Genomic DNA, 26,069 nt, shown 5'->3' with positions numbered 1-26,069 from the left:
TTCAGTTTAATTTTTGAACATCAAAGTTACATTGTAAGACAACTAATATTTCAAAGTGTAATCTTAAGGTTTTTTTAATTGTTCCAGTAAAATTCTTATTTTGCTTTTAATTTAGATATTAACTTTGAAATTCCTGGCCTCTGTGTTACCATCATGGGATAATACAGATGATTCTGTGAGAGCCAAAGTGATTGTACAGAGACTGTTTAATTTGCTGGGTAAAGTAGTGATGACCTGTGTAGCTGATCCTACACTCTTACCTCAAAGTAAGTATAAACTGGACATGGATAATAAGAATATAGTATTTATTTCCTTTCAGTCCATCAGTCCACCACAGCTGTGCAAATCCTCTCAAAGAGGTCAAAGATTTTATTGAAATTTTTTGTAATTCTTCATGGCTTAAAGAAATTTTGCAAATAATGGACACTTAATATATCTGCATATATGGAGATACCACAGGTTACATTTTGGTCACGTATGTTTTCTGCTCTGTGCATCCATCTAATATTCCATCCATTTGTTTGTCCATCCTGCATCAGGTTAATGTTTTTGGTTAAGTTAGATTACTGTTAAGTTGGAGTTACATCAACTTAAAACTTAGTACACATATTTGTTATGATGTGAAAAATTTTTACTATATGCCAAATTAGGGCATTGAACCAGTTTCATGGTTCACTGAACATAAAAATTTAAGTGTGAGCAAGGCATTGTGTCAAGTCAAGTCAAGCTTTTTGTTCCTATGCAACGTTGTAACATTGTCATGGAGACATTTGAAATAAATATAATTTTGGAATGTTTCACTATTGTCAATAAAAATTACAGATTCTTATAAAACATCTTTGTAAAGTAATTATTTAAAAAGGAAAGAAATATGGGATAAACTTTAATGGGATAGCAGTCTTACAATAAAAGTGTAAATATGAATATCTAGAATTCACCTTATTGTTTGTATTTCAGTTGATTATCCCAGGAAAGGTCACAAACAGAGGGCACCAGTCTCTCTGACAGCCTCCTATACCAGTACCATCGCTGAGGAAATCATTACTCTGATCAGAAAACTACATACACATGACATCTGGAATTTGTATATCAACAACTTTATTACAGAACATTTGTCCTTGATAACAGACATGGTCATTGACAAACCTAGGTCATCTGAATTTCAGGTAAATACAGGCATGACAGGCTGCTTGCCTTTTATTTTACATTCAAATTCACCTGGTATATGTTATGTGTAATTATAAAGATTCAATTTAAAGACTTTGTTATTATAAATATCTAGATTTCCATTTAATCAAATTTGGTATTGACAACTTTAAGATAACCACTCATACTTCTACTTAAAAGTTTCAATAATATTTTGGTTGACATTAATAGATTTTTTCACAATTTACCTACTGTGGATTCATTATTATTCATTGGGTACCAATTTTCCTGGATTTCATTGGTATAGTTGAACCACAAATATAAATGTCCAACAGAGTACAAATTTCCTAAACACATTGTCTAGAATTTGTCAGAAGCCAGAATTTAAGTATCCATGAAAACATAAATTTTCCTCCATCCACAAAAATTGGTACCCACTAATTAGAAACAATGAATCCGCAGTAACATTTGAAGTTCATTCATATTCCTTCCAAGATGTGATAAAACTGAATCATTCATTGTAGGATGAAGATCAACCATTTGAAGACAACACTTCACCATTCCCAAATCAGCCTGCAGTTATGGCTGCCATGGCAGTTACAGGTGGTATAGACAATAGACCTCACCTAGGTGGCACTGTAAAACATCCAACCAATGGTCTTGGTGTAGTTACTAAAATAACACCAAAAGGCAAAATCCATGTACAATTTGGTAGCAAGCTAGTCAAAATTTGTAGACTAAATGAGCTTGTGACTGTAAGTATTATATAACTTAGTAATTAGTTAAGAAACTTGTAATAGTTATATTATTGATTTTGACATTTTAGGGCCTACAGTCAAAAATGTTGGGAGTACAAATTTTGTACTCGGACTCAGAAATCATCCAATCAAAATCATGGATTTGGTATTTAGAGCACAAATTTTGTACTCCGAGTATTGAGTAAAGTTATGCGACTGAAAGGATTGATGTTTGAAGAAAGGACAAGTTCTTCACTCCGTTTTATTTTCAGCTGTTGAAGTAATGTCATAGCTGTACTATAATCTCTACATTTATCAAACTTATACAGGGCATATTTAAAATTTAGTTGAATTATAAAATAGTTGACTCGTTAGATATCAATCCACATCTTGTTATTTTTATGCCCCACCTACGATAGTAAGGGGCATTATGTTTTACGGTCTGTGCATCCGTTCGTTCGTCTGTCCTTTTGTCCGTCTGTCCCCCTTCAGGTTAAAGTTTTTGGTCAAGGTAGTTTTTGATGAAGTTGAAGTCCAATCAACTTGAAACTTAGTACACATGTTCCCTATGATAAGATCTTTCTAATTTTAATGCCAAATTAGAGTTTTTACCCCAATTTCACAGTCCACTGAACCTAGAAAATGATAGTGCGAGTGGAGCATCCGTGTACTATGGTCACATTCTTGTTAGATCTTCAGATACTCCAATATACATTGTTTTACTGACATTCTATTCTATATATTGCAGTCTGTCTGTGTACATTTTGATGTAGAGAACATGAGACTGAGTGAAGACGCCCTAAAAATGTGGTCAACCCTGTTTAGCTTGAGTGGTAATATTGTAAAGGGAGACAAGGACAACAAAGATGGCCAAGGGGAAGAACCAGTAGAAATCAAAAGTAAGAAATCAAGACAGAAAATGAAATGCACTTTAAAAGAAAATAGAGATATGTTCTTTGAAACGCTTTTCATAGAAATATTGCATTCATTTCTCTGTTTTTTACAAGTAAAGTTACATATTATTCATTTTTATTCCCTGCTTACAAGAATATGTGGCATTATGTCTTCTGGTACTGTGGGTCTGTCTGTCTCTCGGACTGTCCTGTATCATTTAAAATTTTGGTTTAAGGTAGTTGACTATGAAGTCATGATTACATCAGATTGAAACTTAATATACATGATTATTATTATATGAACTTTTTACAACATATACCAAATAATGGTTTTGACCCAGATAAATATAGGCATATTGAATAAACAATTTTTCGTTTGAAAAAATATGACAATTTTCAGCAGAACATGGAATAGCAGATATGGAATTAAGAAAACAACAGTTGAGACTTGGAATACTGAAAGCTTCTAGAGTGTTGCTGAGTAGACAGGAGGTCCTACGACAAGTTCTATCACAGAGGATACTCCCATCTCTGATGCCCATTCAGGATACCTCAGAGCCTGCCAGTGATGAGGATGCACCAGAGCCTCCCAGTACAATACTGCAGCAGTTAATGGTGGCAGCCACACAGCCGTCACCACTCAAACCTGTCTTTACCAAAGAGGAACTGGAGGTAATGCTATCATGAAATTTTTATGTGATTCTTGTGTTTTCTGTGAAACTGAAAGTAAGTTTTTATATTGATCTAGGCTTTAAAATACATAGTATTATAAACATGTCAAGAAAATAAAAGCATGCTAGTTTTGACCTGTGTTAGCTTAACATCTGTATTATCTGGACAAATTTAGTTTGGTCTCGTTGTATTTTAAAATATCTTCATGTTCCTAGTTTTCTTTCCGAAATTCAATTTTATTGAAATACATTTCAGTTTTAGAAATTTAGCAATAATTTGACTGCTTAAAAAAATGTTTTGGCAATATTAACTCAGTTAATTTAATTGATGATTCCTTAGTTAGTTATAAAAAGCTAAAATTGGCTTCATTAATTTTGAAAGGTTTATTTTACTTAAAACAATTAATTGACACAAAGTAAATTTTGCTATTAAGCAAATACAAGAAGTATATTTTTATGAATTTTAGGGTGCAGCATTGACAGTAACACAGTATCTAACAGCATCACATTCCCAAAAAGGTGAAGATTCCGACTCCTCTGATAGTGAAAGTGAAGAGGAGGTCATTCCTACAACCACAAACCTTCCAGTATCTACTGACAACAACAACAGTAACCGCCCACCAAAACCAAAGAAACTCAAACCAACTCAACCACCACCATCAGCACTGGTAACGCAGCTCATGGAAATGGGATTTTCTAGGAAAAATGTGGAATTTGCTATTAAAGCACAACGTAAGATTTTATAGTAAACTGAAATTAAAATATATGTCTAAATGTTTAACTCAGAAAAGATGACTTTTCAAATATTCAGAAATTTTGAATCATTTGTAGATTTTTTATCAGTCCTTGAAGGAATTAATTTATTGAACCTCTCAAACACACAGCAAATTAGAAAATTGGTTTGTTGGGCAATTCTTTACCAAATTTTCTCTGCATATATCCATCAAAATAGAATCTTAGATATAAAATCAGATATCTAAAAAAACTGAGATAAGCGACAAAACATATTATGGCTATTTCATTAAAATGAATGTGAGATGGTAGGAAGAAACGTTTTAAATTTTAACATGGATTATGGGTTATTTATTGTTGTATGTCCATTAGATGTATACAAACTTACTTCGAGGATGTATGTTGGTTGTTCAGGAATTTTTGAAGTCTCTTCCTACCCTCCCACATCTAATTAAATGGTATAGCAATGAATAAAGATGCATGACTTTTTGTTGACAGCTGGTAGTGCAGTATTAGGAGGATCAGAACCTAACGCTGAGACCTTGGTCGGTTGGTTGTTAGAACATCCTGACCTGAACCTTGATGATGATACAGATACTGATAGTATCTCCTCTCTTGACTTTTATTCTGATTCTGATTCTACATCAGAAGATTTCGAGGCAGAGGAGGAGCCTAATTTCTTTGAGAACAACAATGCTGTAAGTCATAGGATTCTTTCATATTGATAATAAAGGGATACAGGGAAGAGTGCTGTTTAGCTTAGCACTCACTAGAAACATGGGCACATAATTTTCTAACAAAAGTATGTACACTTATGAAGAGATAAGGCTGAGATACTAGTTGTAGATATATTATTATCCATTTTGCATGTATTTTGGACTTTATATGCAAAATCCACATATATTTTATAATTGAGGCAGTAAACATTGTATGATTGCTGAAGAAAATCTTGAATGATATATCCCTGTAGATTTAGAAACATATTGTCATAAACATAAGAAATATTCTGTGATGTTCATTCTTTATTTTACAGAATAGGACAATCAAATTACGGACTATGACCTTAATACTTATATTTATTTAATAGTTAATTTTACCTTCAGGAAACATGTTGGAAAAGATAAATGATATACTGCATTTTGATTAACTCTTTTTCAGCTCCAGGAGGTTGTGTCTCCCACAACTACTAACACTCAGACATTTAAGAAGAGGTCAGACTTTGTGACCAATGACCAGTATGCTATGTATGTGAGAGACAACTTACAAGTCGGCATGAGTGTACGCTGCTGTAGAACATATGAAGATGTACAAGAAGGGGACATAGGAAAAGTTATCAAGGTATAAACAGATAATGAATTATGTATTATATCAGATTATTTTTATTTGAATAGTCTGAAACTACCATACTTTTGTTGGGTACATATATTCAGGATTTTAGGTTTGATAAAATCCACAAATTTTTAAATTAAAAAAAAAATGCATATTTAACAGTGCATAGTTCTGGTCCTAAAACACAATTTTATAAGTTTATTTGCTTATCTGGATTGAACAAAGTACAAAATTAAATTTGAGAAAAATAAAATAAAAAATCTAGGACTTTTATTATGTGAATATTATATTGCTAGCACTAAATTTTATTTGAAGTTCAAATTCAGTGTGAACTGAATGCACACCTTTTACTATTATTTTGTTTTATTATTTCAGTTGGACAGGGATGGATTGCACGATTTAAACATTCAGGCAGACTGGCAAAGTAAAGGTGGGACATACTGGGTCAGATACATACATGTAGAACTATTGGGATTCATTAGCCCTGGTAAGTTGTATAGTGTGCAAAGGATGGCAACATTAATAGCATGAAACCATCCCTTAACAGCTATTTAGGATAACAAGAGGATTTTTAATTGGATAATACATTTTTTATGTTTCAGCATCAATAAGGAGAAGAAAATTGAATCATTTAGCACATTGTTTTATAAAAGTGAACAAGATAAGTTAAACTTCTCCAAAGGAGAAAACTTATAGCTGATCTCTCAGAATGGTTAATACCTATGTTAATTAACCACACAACATGCATGTTAACTCGGAAATTGTTTTAAAGTTTGTATATAGACCACTTCTTGTTTATGAATTAGTTATGTCAGTTGACCCGAGGTCAATCAGCTTTAAAGATGTTGTTAAACAAAGGATTTTTACTGTGAGGTAATAACGTAACCATTGTGACACAGAAAAATGTACAAATTTGAAACTTGTATTTATCCAAAACATTTTTACTAAAATGCCCTTAACAGAATAGCCAGAAAACTATATTTGGTATGAGGTTGTGTAAAGTTTGATTTCCCTGGCCTGTGTAAATTAGTGACAAAGTTATATTTATGTTTTAGGTAGTACAATAAAAGTTGGAGATAAAGTCAGAGTAAAACCATCAGTTACCATGCCAACATATAAATGGGGATCAGTTACTCACAGGAGCATTGGAACAGTTACAGGTATCACTTTATTATTATTTAAAAAAAAATTCAGCTGCTTATTTATGTTTTATTTAAACAAATCGTGTGATAAACATATTCTGTATAAAAAAGTTGGATAATCTCAAACAATCAAGGCTAAAATTTATCCTACAGGGTTTGTTTACATAAATTTACTTTATTTTCCAGATGTCATGGTTGATTTCAACAAATAAGTGATTAACTTACATGAACAAATGTTTCAATAGAGTATTTGCATTCTGAGTGAAAGAAAAAAAAAAAAAAAAATCAAGCAGGTAATTCACCTTCACTATAGGAGTAAACTTTTCATTTTTTGAATATTTGATTGGAAGCTGACTTTTTCGATTTGTTTACTATAATGTACTGGACATAAAAAAGGAGAAAATGCATACATTATTGAAGACAATTTCATATTTATTTTTCCACAGCTATCAATCCTAATGGGCGTGATGTAACAGTAGACTTTCCTCAGCAGGCCCATTGGACTGGTATCATAGAAGAGATGGAGATAGTACCTAGTACTCACCCTGGTGTTGGGTATATATATTTTTACAATAATTGGATGGTTTAAAGATAGTAAAGAGTTTAGAAAAGTTCATCCAAGATACAAGGCTTATGATTTTGTACACCAGACAGGCGATTGGTCTACATAAGATTCATTACTGTCACTGAAATTAGGGAAAATACAAAATTTTTAACACATATTCTAGTTTTAATGTATTGTACAATAAATCTTATATAATTCCTAGCACAATGGGAATATATTCATTAGTATTTTTTATTGTTTTTATATGAAATAATAGGTAAATTTCTGATAGGTGAAACACTTTTGACCTGTGACTGTATACATGCTTCTATTTTAGTTGTGATGGATGTGATGTATTCCCTATTGTTGGTAACAGATATAAGTGTAGGATGTGTGATGACTTTGATTTCTGTGAAAACTGTTTTAGAAGTAAAAAACACAGACATCCATTTAACAGGATAGGTGAACCAGGTAAGATATATTCTACATGCTTCACAAATTACTTGTAATAACTTGTAGTTCGTAAGGTTGTACAATATATACTGTGGATTCATATATACTGTGGATTCTACTGTGGATTCATTGTTATTTGTGGGATACAAATTTTCGTGGATTTCGCTGGTCCAAGTGAACCACGAATTTAAGTGGATTTCGCTGGTCCAAGTGAACCACGAATTTAAGTGTTCAATTAAGTACAAATTTTCTATAGGCTTGTTTGCATTTTTTCCCTTGATCCACGAAAATTGGTATCCGCGAAAATAAATGAATTCACAGTATGCTCAAGATTGCTGTAAACAAAAACATGTCATGAATTGCTTTGTTATGCAGCATGTTTGCCTATCAACATGCATGCCTGCATCATGTGACAGTCAAAGTTTTCTTCAAAAGTTTCTGTTCTTCCATAAGACAGAATTTATGATAAACGTGTCCTGTTATGGCTATATTATTAGCCACTTGTATTTTAAATATTCATGTCCTGCATTTAAATTCTAGGTCATATATATTTGTTTATTTTACTGTATTTTGAATCCTCTATGAAGCTTGAATTTATGAATTGTAAAAAGTGCTGAGAATTTACCTTTCAAAATTGTAGAAAGTGATCCAGTACCTGTTGGAAAGCCAGGTAAACAGAAGAAAAAATTACCATATATTGCAAGTGGAGCCATGATAGATGATTGGCATACCTGTGTTAAGAATATGACTGTATCGTCGAGAGAGAATCAGGCACACAGACTTGTAGATGGTAATGGTGGACACTGGCAGAGTTGTGGTACACAAGGAAAGGTACAGAAAAAAAATAAATCTAATGCATATAAAAAGGGGCACAGTAACCTTTTCCCAAATTATAATCTTTTCAAGAAACAAATTCAGTATGTGAAGCATAGTAAGCCATGATTCAATTCAACTGAGCTGAATGAGTGCTGCAATATTCAAATGGTATGTAGCTATACATTTAGGCAACAGTAGTTTATCAATGTTCATATCTCATAAACTGATTAGAAAGATACAAATCAAGGTAACGATAAAACTGATGGAATGGCAGAAACTTTAAAAGGAGTGATACTGGGTGTGTCAATAGGGTAAGTGTCTATGGCTATGCATACATTTTACATGAAGCAGGCCATTAGTTCTTGTTTGAATTGTTTTACATTTGTCATTTCGGGGCCTTTTATAGCTGACTATGCAGTATGGGTTTTACTCATTGTTGAAGGCCGTACGGTGACATATAGTTGTTATCTTCTATGTCATTTGATCTCTTGTGGAAAATTGTCTCATTGGCAATTGTACCACACCTTTTTATTTTATATAAGCCTGTTATTACTTTATAAATTCAGGTAAAGAGAAAAATATACATCTGATGAATATATAAAAAATGGCACAGTAACTTCGTACACTGATCATTATAGTTGTGGTTTTATTCTTTGCTCATCATTGTTATAAGAGTGAAAAGTATCACAAAAATACAAATGATAAACTTGATAACTCATTGTATGTTTTACATTTAGATGGTTCAAATTTGTTTTGGAAATACACACTTTTTTGTCATAAATGATTTAAAATTAGTTAAGAACTATAGTAGTTACCAAGGAATATTTTTAAAATGTGGAACATATGATTGATTGATTGTAGCTTGTTTAATGTAAAGTGACAAATATTTGATGTGGAAAATAGGTTGTTTAGATGTATGATATGCAATATATAATGGAAAAGAAATGATATATTTATTAGATATTGGTCAGATTGTTTTATTCTATTTCAGCATTGGATAAGAATGGAGATGCTTCCTGATATATTAATACACAGACTTTACATGAGAGTAGAGCCTACTGATTCCAGTTACATGCCCTCAGTGGTGGTGATATATGGAGGAGAGACGCTCAGTAGTATGAAGGAGATTCGTACAGTCAACATCTCATCATCAGAAACACTCATCACATTACTCTTAGATATGAATGAGGTGATTAAATGTGTAAATAGGAAACCCAAGATCAAAAAATAAAAACATATATTATTTCATAAATTCCTAAAAAGTAGAAACATTTTATCAATCAGAACAAAAAAAATTCTATATTCTAAAACAGCAGTATCATTTGATTGATGTCAATTATACAATTTTGTTCTAGAAAACAAAAAACATTTGAATTAGAATGAAATACTTTTTTATTTTCCAAAACAGAAGATTGAAATGAATTACTATTTTCAATAGTCCATTAGGGCAGTAGCATTTTGTCCTTATAAAAGAAGGTTAATATCTTAACTTAAAGGGAAACTTCGCAAAAAAATGAAAAATTCATATTCTGTTCATTATGTATAAAAAAGCACAAATTCATAGATATTAAAGTTTTATTCTGCAAGTTAAGAGATCACCATCGATTTTAAATTTAGGGTATCAATTCTCCGCATGCGGCCATTTTGACATCCTCCCCGAATATTGACCACGATATATCTATAAACCACAAAGGACCAAAACAAGCAGTAACCTAACGTAGCCGTAATTGAGTGTCGATATCTTGTCAAGCGTACGGTTGTTTTATCCGACAAGGAAAGCATAAACAGTTTCCCGGGTCACAAAAAAGATTATGAAAGACATGGTTGTGCAACCTTTCCTAACTAACTTGATACGGAAAATGTAATTTTATATATATTAATTTTTAAATAACTAGTACTAATAGTATGGTCTGTCGTTTTGAAACTGTTTTGTTTACGAAGTATTTAAAACAAGAAATTGAAATTAGTTAAAAAGTCAAAGTTATAAATAAGTGTTCCGTGTAAAATTGTTTTTGAAAATCTAGTTTGTTCATAATTGTTTTATGTAATAAACTTTTTAAAATAAATTCGGACCTTCCCTTATCTGATCACCAGAATGGCTAAAGGGATTGTTCCCAGAGGTATTGTGAGGTGACACGTACAGGTATTCAAGCGATTTCCTGTCGGGCTTTAAAACTGTTATTACACAATTACATAAAACAAGTTCGTGCATCACTTCTTTTCTGGGGGTATTGATCAGTGTACACGGCCGATAACATGTAACTTCCATTTTGAATCTATCAGGTGTAATATACAACTTTGTATAGCGTATCCGATAGTGATATACTACTAGTCATTGCTAAACTCATACGCTTGTTTATAAATAACATTTTTGGTGTAAAGAATGATTTTATGAAAATTTAAATAATAATAATTTAAAAAAAAAAAAGATTTGATGAAATAAAAATCTATTTACGACATTTTCCAAGGGTAAATTGGGGAAAATGTAAGTATATACTCGTTGTCAATAATTATGGACATTTTGAAACATACAAATATTGATTTAACAAAATGTGCGGCACTTATCGATCGTTGGTTTATACGCCTAGATGGAAGGTTTAATACGGAACTATGGATAGTCGCAATATAGAACTAATATCATACAAGTATATTGAATATACGAGAGAAACATCCAGAACCAATCTGATTTAAATACAGGTCGATATCTAACTTGCTTTGGTTCATCGAAGCTATAGACATAGTAAAATCAAAGATTTATATTTCAATAAGATTATTTTGAACAGTTTAAGAAATTCGTCATCATCACATTTTCCTGGTCCGACATGCATGTTATATATATATATGCCACTGGACGTGCACTAATGATACCCAAAAGCCTATTTGAAGAAATAAAGAAACTTCACTCCGGATAGACTGATGGAAGTTGTATTAACGTCTGGTCAGCTAGAGGGTTGATTTATTTATTTAGTTAGCTTGTAGGGGATTAAACCACTCTTAATATTGCACTTATGCATTAGATATTAAATGACAGTACCGGTAATATAAGAGAAAATATAAATACGAAAAGTCGCATATCTGATAGAAAAGGACTCACCATGAACTATAGGATTGTACGTACGATTGTCATTCTAAATCGCATAACGGACAGTCATTTAAATGCATGCATGTACGCTGTGATAAAAAGGGGTGTCGCAGTTGCAAAGTATTCATCATAAATCTATTTCAAGGTTATTATTTCCTGTTATTTTTATAAGTTAACGCAGAGACATGTATACACTAGATCTCTATTTAACGACAAGCAACTATATAAATATCTGAATCTGATGTGACTTACCGTTCATCTCTTTCTTTTTTCTCATTTTATTTTTATTTTTGCAGGAATATACACATTGTAAGATATACTGTTCCTCGATTTGGGGGGGGGGGGGGGGGGGGGGCATTTCCGGGTATAACAGAGCTACTTGTATATTACCTGAATGTGGTTAGGTGACTTCCCATGAGGTCTTACGTATACATGTTCATATTTATAATGGTTTCTGATATAACAATTAGGTTTTATAACATTCACATTTCTGCATGTTCTGTATACCAAATTCGTATCTTTTTTTCAGACCGAATGAGGATGTCAATATTTTCCAGGATCAAATTCATTTCGGGATTTTTTTTTATTTCTTTGTATTAAATCTCAGAAATTTACAGAATATACTGCTTGTCCGCTTTAGGAGTTTTTTTGTCTGTTTAAACAGACGTATATATGTCTCTGGTTTAGAGTGGGGTTATGAATGAATGATAAGTCTTACAAAGGTACAAGATATCAAGCACATTGAAAATTGATTTCGACGTTCTGTCTCCATTTAAAAAAGGAAAGTTGACGTTAGATTGATTCTGTTAATTTTGTTAAACATCGTTGGTCAAATAGCTTAAGAATTATATAAATACGTTGTGAGATTTATAATATTTTAATAAGGGCATTCCTGATTAGGTAAATGAAGATCGCTTTGGACGACAAAACTATTTTTTTGTAACTGATAATTTTCTCTGCACATTTAAATATTCAAGGTTACCGATGATAATTTAAAATAGTACTGTTTTGATTTATACGCTCGTTTTCGTGGGTCATTTATAATATTTATATAATTATTTTATTAAAAGTGATTCAGAATTTCGATGTTACAACAAAATACTCACCTATTTATTTAAAAACTGAGCAAATGCAAAATGTCAAAAAAATATATATATAACGGCGATTAAGGTATTTTGCCACCATATTCCTCCCTTAATAATTAAAAAAAATCTGTCTCATACCTGCAACGGTGAACCCTTGAGGACAAACACCACTCTAGTGAAGATCAAAGGATTAAAATTACATAATGCTAATCTTTTAATTACCGTGAATTTAACCACGCCTTTACCAGGTGGTGTCAGCATAATACACATGCATTGTATTTACACAGTACTAGACTGAAGCAATGATTTGTATAGTAAGACAAATCCTCGACTGAAGTAATAGGGGAGAATACAAACGTGAATTTCTATTATACTATCAGTTATATATGTTGTTAAAAATATCCGTCGAAAAAAAAATCATAAAAAAATTCTATTGTATGATTTGCTTTTATTACTATAATCATATCAGAAATCCTTAAAATATAAATCGTAAATTTTAATTTAAAAAAATGCACGGCTGATCACTTTTCTTTCTGAATTGTTAGTTGGTTAATAGCTACACCAAAAGTCATTGATGCGCTTTAAATCGCGTTATTAGATGATTAACGAACAAGACTTTAAATGAGATTAATCCACTCCCGGCATGCAAAAAGACTTAAACTACGTCACATAAGTCAGGAAGTTTGAATAAATAGAATTAATAATTCCCAATTTTCTTCTTTACTAGTTTTCATATCCAGATAAAACTTGGTGAATATGTTTTTAATGGTATTATGAACATAATAAGATGATAAGTAAAAAATCGTGAATTTTCCCTTTAATTATATACAATATTCAGTATAAAAAAGATGATACGGTAAATAGTCAAGGAGACAACTAACTATCTACCAGAAGATGTAGTCTTGTATGCATTTTTCCATAGGACATTTTGTTATCCTGTTCTACTAAAAGAAGATAAAAATTATGAAATATCCTTATCCAAGTATTAGCCCATTTAAAGGTTTTTGTGATTTGAAAAAATTAATATTTTCAAAGTTAAGAGCATTTATATGTAGATGTCCTGTTTAAGTTGTATAGGGCACTGAGATGTCATGTAAATGGTGAGAAAAAATAGACCATTATTTCATGGAACTTTACAACTTATTTGAAAAAAATTGTGTAAAAAATATTTTTGCATTTCTTTACCCTAGTATGATATATATGTAGCTAATCAAAACAATGTTTCTTTTGAACAGTACCTAAGATTCATAGAGCTCCAGATCAAACAGTGTCGTAGTAGTGGTATAGACTGTAAAATACATGGTATGTCAATCATAGGACGATTGAAAACCGATGAGGATGACACTGCCGCTAACTTTTCATTCCTAGCCTCAGACAGAGAAGATGATGAAGAGGAGAAAACTACGCATACAGGAACCAAGAAAAAGTCTAAAATAGGTGCTGGCAAGGAAATACAGACTCATGTGTTTGTCTGGGGACTAAACGATAAAGATCAGTTAGGAGGTCCAAAAGGCTCCAAGGTAAATGATTTTAATACTCAAGGCTCAAATTTATGTGAGTAACTAATGATCAGATTAGTTAGGTGATTCTAAAGGCTTTGAACTATATGATATACTTGAATTAATACCTTATAAGGAAAAACCATACAACAAGAAAAATATTTTTGAGTTGGTTATTCCTACCAATGATTGGATAATCACAAGTCTGAAGAATAGTCAATAAGATCACCTCCCCCCTCCCCTTTTAGATAAAATGTGCATGTGTTCCAAAATAAGAACACTGTAAAAAGTTTGAGAACCTAGAGAATTTCACAGTAAACAAAATTGCAGTATATTTCTCTCATTTTCGACCCATATCTTAAATCTAAATAACAAGAAGAGCCTTTAGAATTATTGACTGGAAAAATATGCTTCTGTGAAATCTGTTTGCTTACAAAAAAGATGTAAATGAAATTAACCTTATAAACATATTTACAGTTTTAATTGCTTTGAATTTTATTTGGAAGACAAATTAAACCACTGTTTTGAAAAACTGACATCGAATACATAGATATTTTTGTAGTTACTTAATGTATGTTAAATACATTTGTTATTGGACATTCATAGAATATTTTTTTACAGATAAAACTACCATCTTTAAATGATTCACTGTCAACATTGAAATGTGTGCAGATAGCTGGGGGATCCAAAAGTTTATTTTGTGGTAAGTTTACTAACACAAACTTATAATAAAGAAAAACAGAGAATATCATTCAAGTCCAATAGTCTCAGTAGAGTTTTCTGCACTAATGAGAATTCATAATATATGATACCAACTTGATATGAAAAAAAAGAGAAAAAGATCAAATGTCAGAAAGGCTTGAAACTACAACCAAACAACACAAGATAAAAAATTATCATAAAGGACACCACATGGTCTTCAACAATGAGCAGGAACTTATGTCATAAAGTTCTAAACTACCTGGGAATAAATTCAAAATGGTTAATGAAACTTAAAACAAATTCAATGCAAAAGTACAATCAACTAAATGAGACATTGACAACCATGGTTAAGGTTCCTGTTCCATCTCTAGTTGATTGGTATAAAAATAACTTCTTTATAATTAATTCATATAGTTGGTGTGGATATCTATACAAATGATATTTGTAATATATCTTTGAATCAAGTATTTACTATTGGACAGGCTACAGTCATATGACTTATAGTGTTTGTATATTTAATGTTTTATGTTTAAGTTACCCAGGTATGTAAGGGATATATATGCCTTTGGTGAGGTAATTTATTTGAAATTGGGTTCGGGGGAAAGAAACAGAGACTCATTTTGTTGTGGTTTATTGTAGTTACCCAGGATGGTAAATTTTATGCCTGTGGAGAAGCCACCAACTGGAGACTTGGTCTAGGAATTAGAACAGACTAATTATTGTGTTGTATTTTTATTTTAGTGACCCAAGATGGTAAAGTATATGCCTGTGGAGAGGCCACCAATGGAAGACTTGGTCTAGGAATTAGTACGGGCACAGTTTCTGTCCCCAAACTAGTGACGTCACTCAGTCAATATGTTATCAAGAAAGTAGCAGTACATTCAGGTATCATTGATATTCTCATTAAAAGGTTCACTATGTTAAGGTCATTCAACCTTGCTCATAAGACAAGTCTTAGGTTATGCAATTCCCTATACTGAATATTGTGCTTTCGGAAGTACACATGAAGGAACTGACGGTAAATGTTTGTCCATAATTGTTTGCCATATTGTAATATAACAATTCATATATCATGCTAGTGTACTTGGCTTTCAAGATTCAAAACTATCTGTGACATCATACTTAGAAAAAGTAATTGAATGTTATTATTTCAGGAGGAAGACACTGTTTAGCTTTGACGACAGATGGCAAAGTTTTCTCCTGGGGAGAAGGAGATGATGGAAAATTAGGTCACTTCAGTAGATGGTAAAATATTTACCTGTGTTTTTAGCATGCTTCAATTTGGTATTTTTAAGTAGAAACAATATATAGCAAATAACAGTGACTATTTCTTTCAGAAAATAAGGTGGGTAGCATTAAGAATTTTTTTTTTGAAATAATTCAATTAATTGGCACCCATAGGTTTAATGATTAGTATCTTTGAATATATCAAACCAAAAAGAAAAAAAAAATTGTTGATAAACTTTTTAAAATATAAATGTTCAATTCAGTTATAATATTTTGTAGGAATTGTGACAAACCAAGACTAATAGAAGCACTGAAGTCCAAGAGAGTGAGGGATATAGCCTGTGGAAGTTCTCACAGTGCTGCTATTACATCTAACGGGGATCTATATACATGGGGTCTTGGTGAATATGGTCGATTAGGTCATGGTGATAACACAACACAGCTTAAACCAAAACAGGTATGGTATTGTCACAACAAAAAATATTTTGTTTGGATTTAGTTTCATTATATGAAAGTAAATTATGTAAAATAAAAATCAATCTCTTAACAAAACTTAGAATAGCTGTATGGTGAGTTTTTCTCATTGTTGAAGTTCATACAGTGACCTCTTACTGAATCTGCTTCATTTGGACTCTGTTAGAGAATTTCTCTCATTGGCAATCATACCACATCTCCTGATTTTATATGAATGATCAGTAGCCTGAATATTAACTCAAAAGGATATATATGAATTTTCAGGTGAAGGCATTAGCCAGTCAGAGGGTGGTACAAGTAGCCTGCGGTAGTAGAGATGCCCAGACTTTGACACTTACAAGTGAGGGGCGTGTCTACTCATGGGGTGATGGAGATTTTGGTAAACTTGGACGAGGTGGCAGTGAAGGTTGTAATGTCCCACATGAGATAGAACGATTGAGAGACCTTGGAGTATGTCAGATAGAGTGTGGAGCACAGTTCTCTCTGGCTTTAACCAAAGCTGGACAAGTTTGGACATGGTAGGAATTTCAGTATTTTTTTCCTTCACAGTAGTTTTTAGCTCACCTGGCCCAAAGGGCCAAGTGAGCTTTCTCATCACTTGGGGTCCATCGTCCGTCGTCGTTAACTTTTACAAAAATCTTCTCCTCTGAAACCACTGGGCCAAATTTGATCAAACTTAGCCACAATCATCATTGGGGTATCTAGTTTAAAAAATGTGTCCGGTGACCCGGCCAACAATCCAAGATGGCCGCCATGGCTAAAAATAGAACATAGGGGTAAAATGTAGATTTTGGCTTATATCTCTGAAACCAAAGCATTTAGGGGGTAAAATTGTTAATCAGGTCAAGATCTATCTGCCCTGAAATTTTCAGACCAATCAGGCAACACGTTGTTGGGTTGCTGCCCCTGAATTGGTAATTTTAAGAAAATTTTGCAGCTTTTGGTTATTATCTTGAATATAATTATAGATAGAGATAAACTGTAAACAGCAATAATGTACAGCAAAGTTAGATCTACAAATAAGTCAACATGACCAAAATTGTCAATTGACCCCTTGAGGAGTTATTGCCCTTTATAGTCAATTTTTTACAATTTTCATAAATTTTGTAAATTTTTGTAAATTTTTACAAAATATTTTCCATTGTAACTACCGGGCCAAGTTCATTATAGATAGAGATAATAGTAAGGAGCAAGAATGTTCAGTAAAGTAAGATCTACAAACACATCACCATCACCAAAACACAATTTCGTCATGAATCCATCTGTGTCCTTTGTTTGATATGCACATAGACCAAGGTGAGCGACACAGGCTCTTTAGAGCCTCTAGTTATAATTAACACTAATATGAGGTTGTATATATGAGCCAAAATTTGTTCCTGTGAAAAAAGTTCCAGTGGAACTTGTATCACAGGAAATATGTTTTGGGAGAACTTTTTTCACAGATAATTTCTATATAACTTGTTCCATCTCTATAAAATAAGTTCCACACTTTACCTGGTAAAATAAGTACCGGGTTGGCGAAAATTGTTCCTTACCTAGTGAAATAAGTTCTGGGTTTATGAGATTTGTTCCTTACCTGGTGAAATAAGTTCCGAGTTTGTGAGATTTGTTCCTCACCTGGTGAAATATGTTCCACTGGTTAAACAAGTTATCTTATATACTGGGCATTTGTCATCAGTCAGTTTGAAGTTATCATTCAAGTGCATTATAAAAATAAGTAGTATATTAATAATATAAAAGATAAAAAGTGTAAATCATCCAGTTTGGATCCTATGGAGTATAGCAAATGTTTGATTATATATTCTGTAAAAAATATCTAAATGACACTTTTGAACCAGAAAAGATTAGAATAAGAAAAATCATTCAGAAAATAAGTATAGTTTAAGAGGAACATATGTACTAATTTGAAAAGGACAAAGTGACTTGATCATTTATAAATATCAAAAGACATGTAGAAAAAAAAGACACACTCTTTTGAAACTGTGCCATGTCCTAAGTACATGTATGACGAGAACAAGGGGCCATGGCAGTTAACAGGAACCAAGGAGGAATACCGCATAAAACATAAATACAAATTAGAAAAAGGGGCCATGGCTGTTAACAGGAACCAAGGAGGAATACTGCATAAAACATAAATACAAATTATGATACATTACCATCGCTTTTATTTCTTATCTTCATCCTATAGTTACAGTCATGCCTTCAATTGCAAATGTATCCCATGCAAGTACACTCAGTACAGCATTTAGCTTGCATTATAATTTAAGTGTAACAAGAAAATGTTTTGGTGTGCAATAATGATTGAGCGGAACTTATTCATTAGTTTCTATGAAATATTTACATGTTCGTTTAAAACTAATGTCACAGGAACTTATTTAAAACTTTTTGATATTAATTGAAACAAAATTCATGGAGCTATGATTTTTGTTCCGGAATTTCACATTTGGCCAAAAAATTAGTTCCGGAACAAATTTTACAGTGCTGGAACATATTTTCTGTGATATAAATACCGGTGGAACATATTTCCTATGAAATTTGTTCCGGCGGAACATGCCCGAACAAATTTTTTGTTACAAATTTGTAAACAAATCATGTTATCAATAATCTTCTTGAATATGGTTTTTTCCTCCATCCAAGAAAATTGACAACCAAGAAACTGAGGAATCCATAATATGTGCATTAGGTTATTTATATAAGAGTTAACTAGTTACTCACTTATAAACACAATAAAGAAACAAGGAGTGACATGTGTTCTGAAATTACTAATCTTCTTATGAACTACTCAGTTAATTGACCTGTGAAACTTTATGGTAGATAAATCATCATTCACAAAGCATTTATATGTTATATATTTGTTTTAGGGGAAAGGGAGATTACTTCAGACTTGGACATGGAACAGATGCTCATGTCCGTAAACCACAGATGGTAGAAGGACTGAAATCAAAGAAGATAGTACATGTAGCAGTAGGAGCCCTTCATTGTCTGGCTGTCACAGATAATGGACAGGTTAGTACAGGTGGAACGTTGGTAGCAGATATAATACAAATAGGGTCTTAATTGTCTATATATAGGATAGATTTTAAAGTACTAATCATTAGGCAGGAGAAGTTAGACTTCCATGTTGTATGATGTCATACCTGCCAACCCTCCCGTTTTGAGCGGGAGTCTCCCGCGCAAATGACGAAATTTTGGAAATCTCCCACTTGCTGGTCCCCTGCCGCATGGGAGTATAGAATCTCCCGCTTTCAGATATTTTACCTGGAATGACCCGCGTTCGTAATTCTCTGGCTTTTTCATTTACTGTCAATAGAAATATATAAACAATCGGCGATCATTTGAAAACTTTGGTCAGTAGTTTTTATGTTCGATTTTTAAGTAATCGAAATTCATTTCTGCTATATCAACTCCAACAAGATAGAGGTCTTTGTCTGGATCCAGCGGCAGTGTAAAAAGAAGAAATAGATAACTGCAAATCAAAATGTCAAGCAGATTGAATGAAAGATTTTCGGTTTTTACGACCAAGTTCACTAGGCAATGAATCTTCACACATTTTGCATATCATGTTCAATCAACTTTTCGGTTTCTTCTAGTGGTCTGTATTACGTTTGAAAGTATGCTTAATGTGAGATTCACAACAAAATCAAAATATGGAATGTTATGAGTTATGAGAGTTAGAGCCAGAGGTATTGAAAAAGGCAAAAATATAAAAAGAACCTACCTTGTATAGATTATAACCATGAATTGAAGAAATAAAGTATATTTATTAACTCTTATTGGTGTTTTGTAGATGAATAAGTAAACAGGTCATATATTTAACTTGAAAATGTCGTTCGCGCAAAATCTCCCCCTCAGCTGTCATAGCTGAGGGGGAGATCTCCCTCTTTGAAGGTTTTAGAGGTTGGCAGGTATGTGATGTAATATGGTGAAAAATGTGAGACAATACCAAAAATTTGGGACAATCAGAAACAGTAAAGTAGAAGAAAGACTAACAATGGCCAAAACTAGAAAGATTATTCAACAGTTCATAAAATACTACATAGAAAATTTAAGATTAAGCTACACCAACCACATCAAAATTCAGGGTGATTCAGAAGGGTAAACAGCACATGCTCAATTTGTGGCACCCGTCATTGTGCTCTAGACAGTATAAAATCTGGTGATAAGTGGCATTAAAGATCAGTTATTGTAAAATGGTAAGAAATTTAAAAGATAAACCATCAGTACTCTTAAGTTTCAGTGTTGAAATGAAAATTACAGGTTTTTGCATGGGGTGACAATGACCATGGACAACAAGGAAATGGTACCACAACAGTCAACAGGAAACCAGCTCTGGTCCATGGACTGGAGGGATTTAAGATTACCAAAGTAGCTTGTGGTTCATCACACAGTATAGCATGGGCTACCACTGATTTGTCAACACCATCTACACATGAACCAGTCCTATTTTCTACATCAAGAGATCCACTAGGGGCAACAATTCTGGGTAAGTACTCTGGTCTTTGACAAATTGTATAGGGAACTACAAGATTTCCATACAGTAAAGCTTTGATGGTTGGAACTCAAAGGCTCTGTTTGTCTTGAAATAGCATTAAAATATAGCTGCTTTTTATGAAACAATATTAGTCTCAGAGATGATATTTGAACCATAAAAATATGTATTCCTTTTCATCTGATAGGTATTATACCTACATTACTGTAAATTTTATGAGATGTCATTTTTTATGCCCCCGCCATAGCGGAGGGGGGTATTAAGTTTTACCCTTGTCCATCTGTACGTACATCCGTACGTACGTACGTCCATAAGTTGGTTTCCGTTCTCAAACTTTAGTTTGCCTCAACCAAATGTTATGAAACTAATACACAATGCTTATTACCACTAAATACAGATCAAGTTTAAATTGGGTGGTGTCACTTTTACCGTTCCTTAGTTATGTCCCTTTATAAACATAAAAATTGCTGAATTTTCCGTTTCCATTCTCTAACTTTAGTTTGCCTCAACCAAATGTTATGAGACTTATACACAATGCTTATTACCACTTAATACAGATCTAGTTAGAAATTTGGTGACGTCTCTTATACTGTTCTAGAGTTATGCCATTTACAAATGGAAAAATTGCTGAATTTTTCATTTTTTTGTCGAGCCTGCGACTTTTGTCGCAGAAAGCTCGACATAGGGATAGCGATCCGGCGGCGGCTACGGCGACGGCGGCGTTAGCTAACTTCTTAAAAGCTTTATATTTTAGAGGGTGGAAGACCTGGATGCTTCATACTTTGTGAATGGATGCCTCATGTTACGAAGTTTCCGTCAGTCACATGTCCAATGTCCTTGACCTCATTTTCATGGTTCAGTGACTACTTGAAAAAAAAGTTAAGATTTTTTGTAATGTTAAATTCTCTCTTATTATAAGTAATAGGATAACTATATTTGGTATGTGCGTACCTTGCAAGGTCCTCATGCCCGTCAGACAGTTTTCACTTAACCTTGACCTCATTTCATGGATCAGTGAACAAGGTTAAGTTTTCATATCTCAGATACTATAAGCAATAGGTCTAGTATATTTGGTGTATGGAAGGACTGTAAGGTGTACATGTCCAACTGGCAGGTGTCATCTGACCTTGACCTCATTTTCATGGTTCAGTGGTTAAAGTTAAGTTTTTGTGTTTTGGTCTGTTTTTCTTATACTGTATGCAATAGGTCTACTATATTTGGTGTATGGAAGGACTATAAGGTGTACATGTCTAGCTGGCAGGTGTCATCTGACCTTGACCTCATTTTCATGGTTCAGTGGTTATAGTTAAGTTTTTGTGTTTTGGTCTGTTTTTCTTATACTGTATGCAATAGGTCTACTATATTTGGTGTATGGAAGGATTGTAAGGTGTACATGTCCAGCTGGCAGGTGTCATCTGACCTTGACCTCATTTTCATGGTTCAGTGGTTATAGTTAAGTTTTTGTGTTTTGGTCTGTTTTTCTTATACTGTATGCAATAGGTCTACTATATTTGGTGTATGGAAGGACTATAAGGTGTACATGTCTAGCTGGCAGGTGTCATCTGACCTTGACCTCATTTTCATGGTTCAGTGGTTATAGTTAAGTTTTTGTGTTTTGGTCTGTTTTTCTTATACTGTATGCAATAGGTCTACTATATTTGGTGTATGGAAGGATTGTAAGGTGTACATGTCCAACTGGCAGGTGTCATCTGACCTTGACCTCATTTTCATGGTTCAGTGGTTATAGTTAAGTTTTTGTGTTTTGGTCTGTTTTTCTTATACTGTATGCAATAGGTCTACTATATTTGGTGTATGGAAGGACTATAAGGTGTACATGTCTAGCTGGCAGGTGTCATCTGACCTTGACCTCATTTTCATGGTTCAGTGGTTATAGTTAAGTTTTTGTGTTTTGGTCTGTTTTTCTTATACTGTATGCAATAGGTCTACTATATTTGGTGTATGGATAGTAAGGTGTACATGTCTAGCTGGCAGGTGTCATCTGACCTTGACCTCATTTTCATGGTTCAGTGGTTATAGTTAAGTTTTTGTGTTTTGGTCTGTTTTTCTTATACTGTATGCAATAGGTCTACTATATTTGTTGTATGGAAGAATTGTTAGCTGTACATGCCTGCCTAGCATGGTTCATCTGACCTTGACCTCATTTTCATGGTTCATTGGTCAATGTTTAGTTTACTTGGTTAATGTTAAGTTTATGTGACAGTTGTAATAAAGCTTTATATTTAGGACTATCAACATAATATCAATGATTAGTAAAGAAGGCGAGACATTTCAGCGTGTGCACTCTTGTTTTTAAATATCAAGTATTTTTAAAATTGGAGTTATCTTTCTTTGTCCATGATAATAGTTGAATCAACTACAATCAATGCTTTATACAATGCAAAGTTTAATTTTACCTTCCACTGATAAATTAAAGCAATTTTTACCCTTCATTTCTAAAAATATTTTAAAGTCTTCTTTGAATATTGGAGTTATCTGTCTTTGTGCATAATAGTAGTTAAATCAACTACAACCAATGCTTTATACAATGCAATATTCAATTTTACTTCCTACTGATAAGTTTAGGTTACACGATACTGAATGACATTACGCCACGAGTTATCGTTCCTGCTGTTGTCGACATCTTTGAAAATATTGACGGCAAACGTAAAGCCTGATGTTTTATAATAACTTAGAACGAATTAAACAAACAATTTGCCTCAGTCTGGTATAAAGTAGTTGAAAGATAAATGTTTCTTTATTTCAAATTTGCAAATATATATGATTATATATTAAAAAAACCTTCATTTTAACGCTGCTTTCTATACGGATCATATTCAATCACCAAACAAAAACCTTTGCATAATTACGATTCAAATAAAAGAACAAAAATGAGAAAAAGAAAATCACACTTAGGTGAAATATAAATAGTAAATTAACCTTTTATTTTTATTAACATTTTTAATAGTAACTTTGCATAGATGCAGAATGTCGAGGGATTTGATGCAATACGTTATTTGAAATTGATTGTTTCGGCGTCTTCCTCCCATTCTTCTTCTCATTCTTCACATTTAAATATATACTTTTTATATGTTCTGTTTCTATTGATAAGTAAGCATGTGTACGATTAATCTATATATGTTCTTATGCATAACAGACTGAGCTTTTTATTCTGGGTTGAAAGTAGATATCCAAATTATAGAAACGCATGATAATGTATGAAAATACGGGGAATTGTACCACAATTAATGCAATTCCGCTATGAAGCCCATTCGTTTTTAAATGGTCACCGAAAAACGTCGCTAGCAAAATAGAAAAAGGAAATTTATTTGGAAAAGAATACCTATAGCATTTAGCGAGAAAAAACATTCAAGCAGATGTACAAACTCATACAGAAACTGGTTTATTGGCATGGAATGAAAAAAGAAGAGTTGTTGAAATTGGCTATTTGGCCGAACAACATTCCCTATGTTTCAAGTGTAAACAGTATTTGAAATTTATTGGACTGTACAGAAGAAATCCGATATGGTTTCGGAAGCTGGTTTAAAACAAATTACTAGCATTGTAATTTTATAAGCACAGTCTAAACAGGACAGCTACATCGGAATTAGGAGAAAGTTAACAAAGGCTTAAACATATGGAATGTCAACACTAAATGCGCACTCGGTTAGGTCGAAATAAAATTTAATCATTCAGATCCCGTTACATCTTTTTCTTTCAATTCCATTCTGAAATAAATTATTTCTCGAAATTTACAATCAAACGAATAATTAAAAACCTGTGGCCCCACAATGATTGAATGATCGGTGCTTCGATGAAGGTTAATCCAGAAAAGCATTTCGACCGCAAACAAGCTACAAAACGATATTTTCATTAACCCATTTTATTCAAACGGCAAAAACAAACTGATAAAAAAAAAACAGTTCCAATGCCCCCACCCCACCCCCTCCTGCGTTGTACATATTGTATCTGTCAATGGCCATTATAACTTTAAAAAAAAAATTGTTTGTTCTTTGATTGAATTTTTTATAAATATCGTGAATAGAGAAATGCAGATTTGAGAGCAAATGCAATGAAATTTCCGATATAATTATTATTTCCAAGGGGCATAACTCTTTTAAAAATATTTGATCAGTACTGACCTTCGAAATTATCCAAGACAATGCTGATATAAACCTTTAATATAGATTTTTCAAAGATCTGGCAAAAATTGTACACGTGAGAGCGCTTAAAAATGCAACTTCCAATCTATTAATTAATGTATCCAAGGGGCATGGCTCTTTCAAAAATAATTGATCGGCATTGATTTTAAAACTTGTCAACGAAAATGCTGATATAAACCTAATATATAAGCTTTATAAAAATCAGGCAAGAATTGTACACGTCAGAGAGCTAACAAGACCGGACAGACAGACGAACAGACGGAAGAACGGACGCCCGGTATTTGTATGTCCACCACAACGCGCGCGCGGGGACAAAAATCCAACAAGATCTTAAAATCAATTTTATTTTAGATTCATATTAATTTGCACTTTGTCTTCGGGGAGGGGTGTGTTTTGGGTGTTTTGAGTTGGACATGATGTACAGATACAGCTGATAAAAACGCACCTTTTCACAAAGTGGGGAGACAAAACAACTCACAGACGATTAGCAAAGGTGCCTTTGGGGGGATGGGCATATTGCTCACATAGTCGTCGGGAAAAGCCCGACCGAGATACTTCGCAGTCTTAAAAGGAGTTTTTACAACAAGTATACAAATGTTTATGTGAATTAAAAGGGTCATATTTTTCTTTGTGTGCATAAATGGAAATATGGGATATACAATAAAACAGCAAATAGCCAATTAACGACACACAAAACCAAAGACATTTATATAACACCTGACTAATGCAGGATGGACGAGTATTTTTTGAATGCTAATTTGTAGTTTTAGTGAAGATTCGTTTGTCCCTTGAATTGGAAAGTTAATAAGTATATTTAGTATGGCAAGTATTAAATCTATCAAATTATAACATCACATCTTCACAACAAAAGTCAGATTTTAACTATAA

General features: G+C 32.9%; 1 protein-coding gene and 1 long non-coding RNA gene across 4 annotated transcripts in view; one reads left to right on the top strand and one right to left on the bottom strand.

Moving 5' to 3' along the window:
* Positions 1-26,069, bottom strand: part of LOC127715307 (uncharacterized) — a 156,580-nt gene that overhangs the window by 105,043 nt on the left and 25,468 nt on the right. The gene's annotated exons all lie outside the window — the stretch shown is intronic.
* LOC127715249 (E3 ubiquitin-protein ligase HERC2-like) overlaps positions 1-26,069 on the top strand; it is a 131,423-nt gene that overhangs the window by 82,690 nt on the left and 22,664 nt on the right. For 2 of the 3 annotated variants that reach the window (XM_052221268.1, XM_052221270.1), the window contains 22 exons: positions 116-266; positions 958-1,166; positions 1,671-1,901; positions 2,632-2,782; positions 3,177-3,448; positions 3,915-4,179; positions 4,678-4,877; positions 5,338-5,517; positions 5,884-5,995; positions 6,564-6,668; positions 7,097-7,205; positions 7,532-7,665; positions 8,288-8,478; positions 9,455-9,652; positions 13,866-14,150; positions 14,751-14,832; positions 15,573-15,716; positions 15,986-16,076; positions 16,338-16,515; positions 16,797-17,050; positions 19,394-19,538; positions 20,790-21,015. In XM_052221268.1, the coding sequence (XP_052077228.1) occupies positions 116-266; positions 958-1,166; positions 1,671-1,901; positions 2,632-2,782; positions 3,177-3,448; positions 3,915-4,179; positions 4,678-4,877; positions 5,338-5,517; positions 5,884-5,995; positions 6,564-6,668; positions 7,097-7,205; positions 7,532-7,665; positions 8,288-8,478; positions 9,455-9,652; positions 13,866-14,150; positions 14,751-14,832; positions 15,573-15,716; positions 15,986-16,076; positions 16,338-16,515; positions 16,797-17,050; positions 19,394-19,538; positions 20,790-21,015 (3,913 nt within the window). The remainder of the gene's footprint in view (positions 1-115; positions 267-957; positions 1,167-1,670; positions 1,902-2,631; positions 2,783-3,176; positions 3,449-3,914; positions 4,180-4,677; positions 4,878-5,337; positions 5,518-5,883; positions 5,996-6,563; positions 6,669-7,096; positions 7,206-7,531; positions 7,666-8,287; positions 8,479-9,454; positions 9,653-13,865; positions 14,151-14,750; positions 14,833-15,572; positions 15,717-15,985; positions 16,077-16,337; positions 16,516-16,796; positions 17,051-19,393; positions 19,539-20,789; positions 21,016-26,069) is intronic. The other variant, XM_052221269.1, reaches the window with a different exon arrangement.

The sequence above is a fragment of the Mytilus californianus genome, unplaced genomic scaffold (genome assembly GCF_021869535.1).
Source record: "Mytilus californianus isolate M0D057914Y unplaced genomic scaffold, xbMytCali1.0.p SCAF_9, whole genome shotgun sequence".
NCBI classification, from domain to species: domain Eukaryota; kingdom Metazoa; phylum Mollusca; class Bivalvia; order Mytilida; family Mytilidae; genus Mytilus; species Mytilus californianus.
Note: the sequence above shows the minus strand (reverse complement) of the source record. Positions and strands in the feature narration are given on the sequence as shown.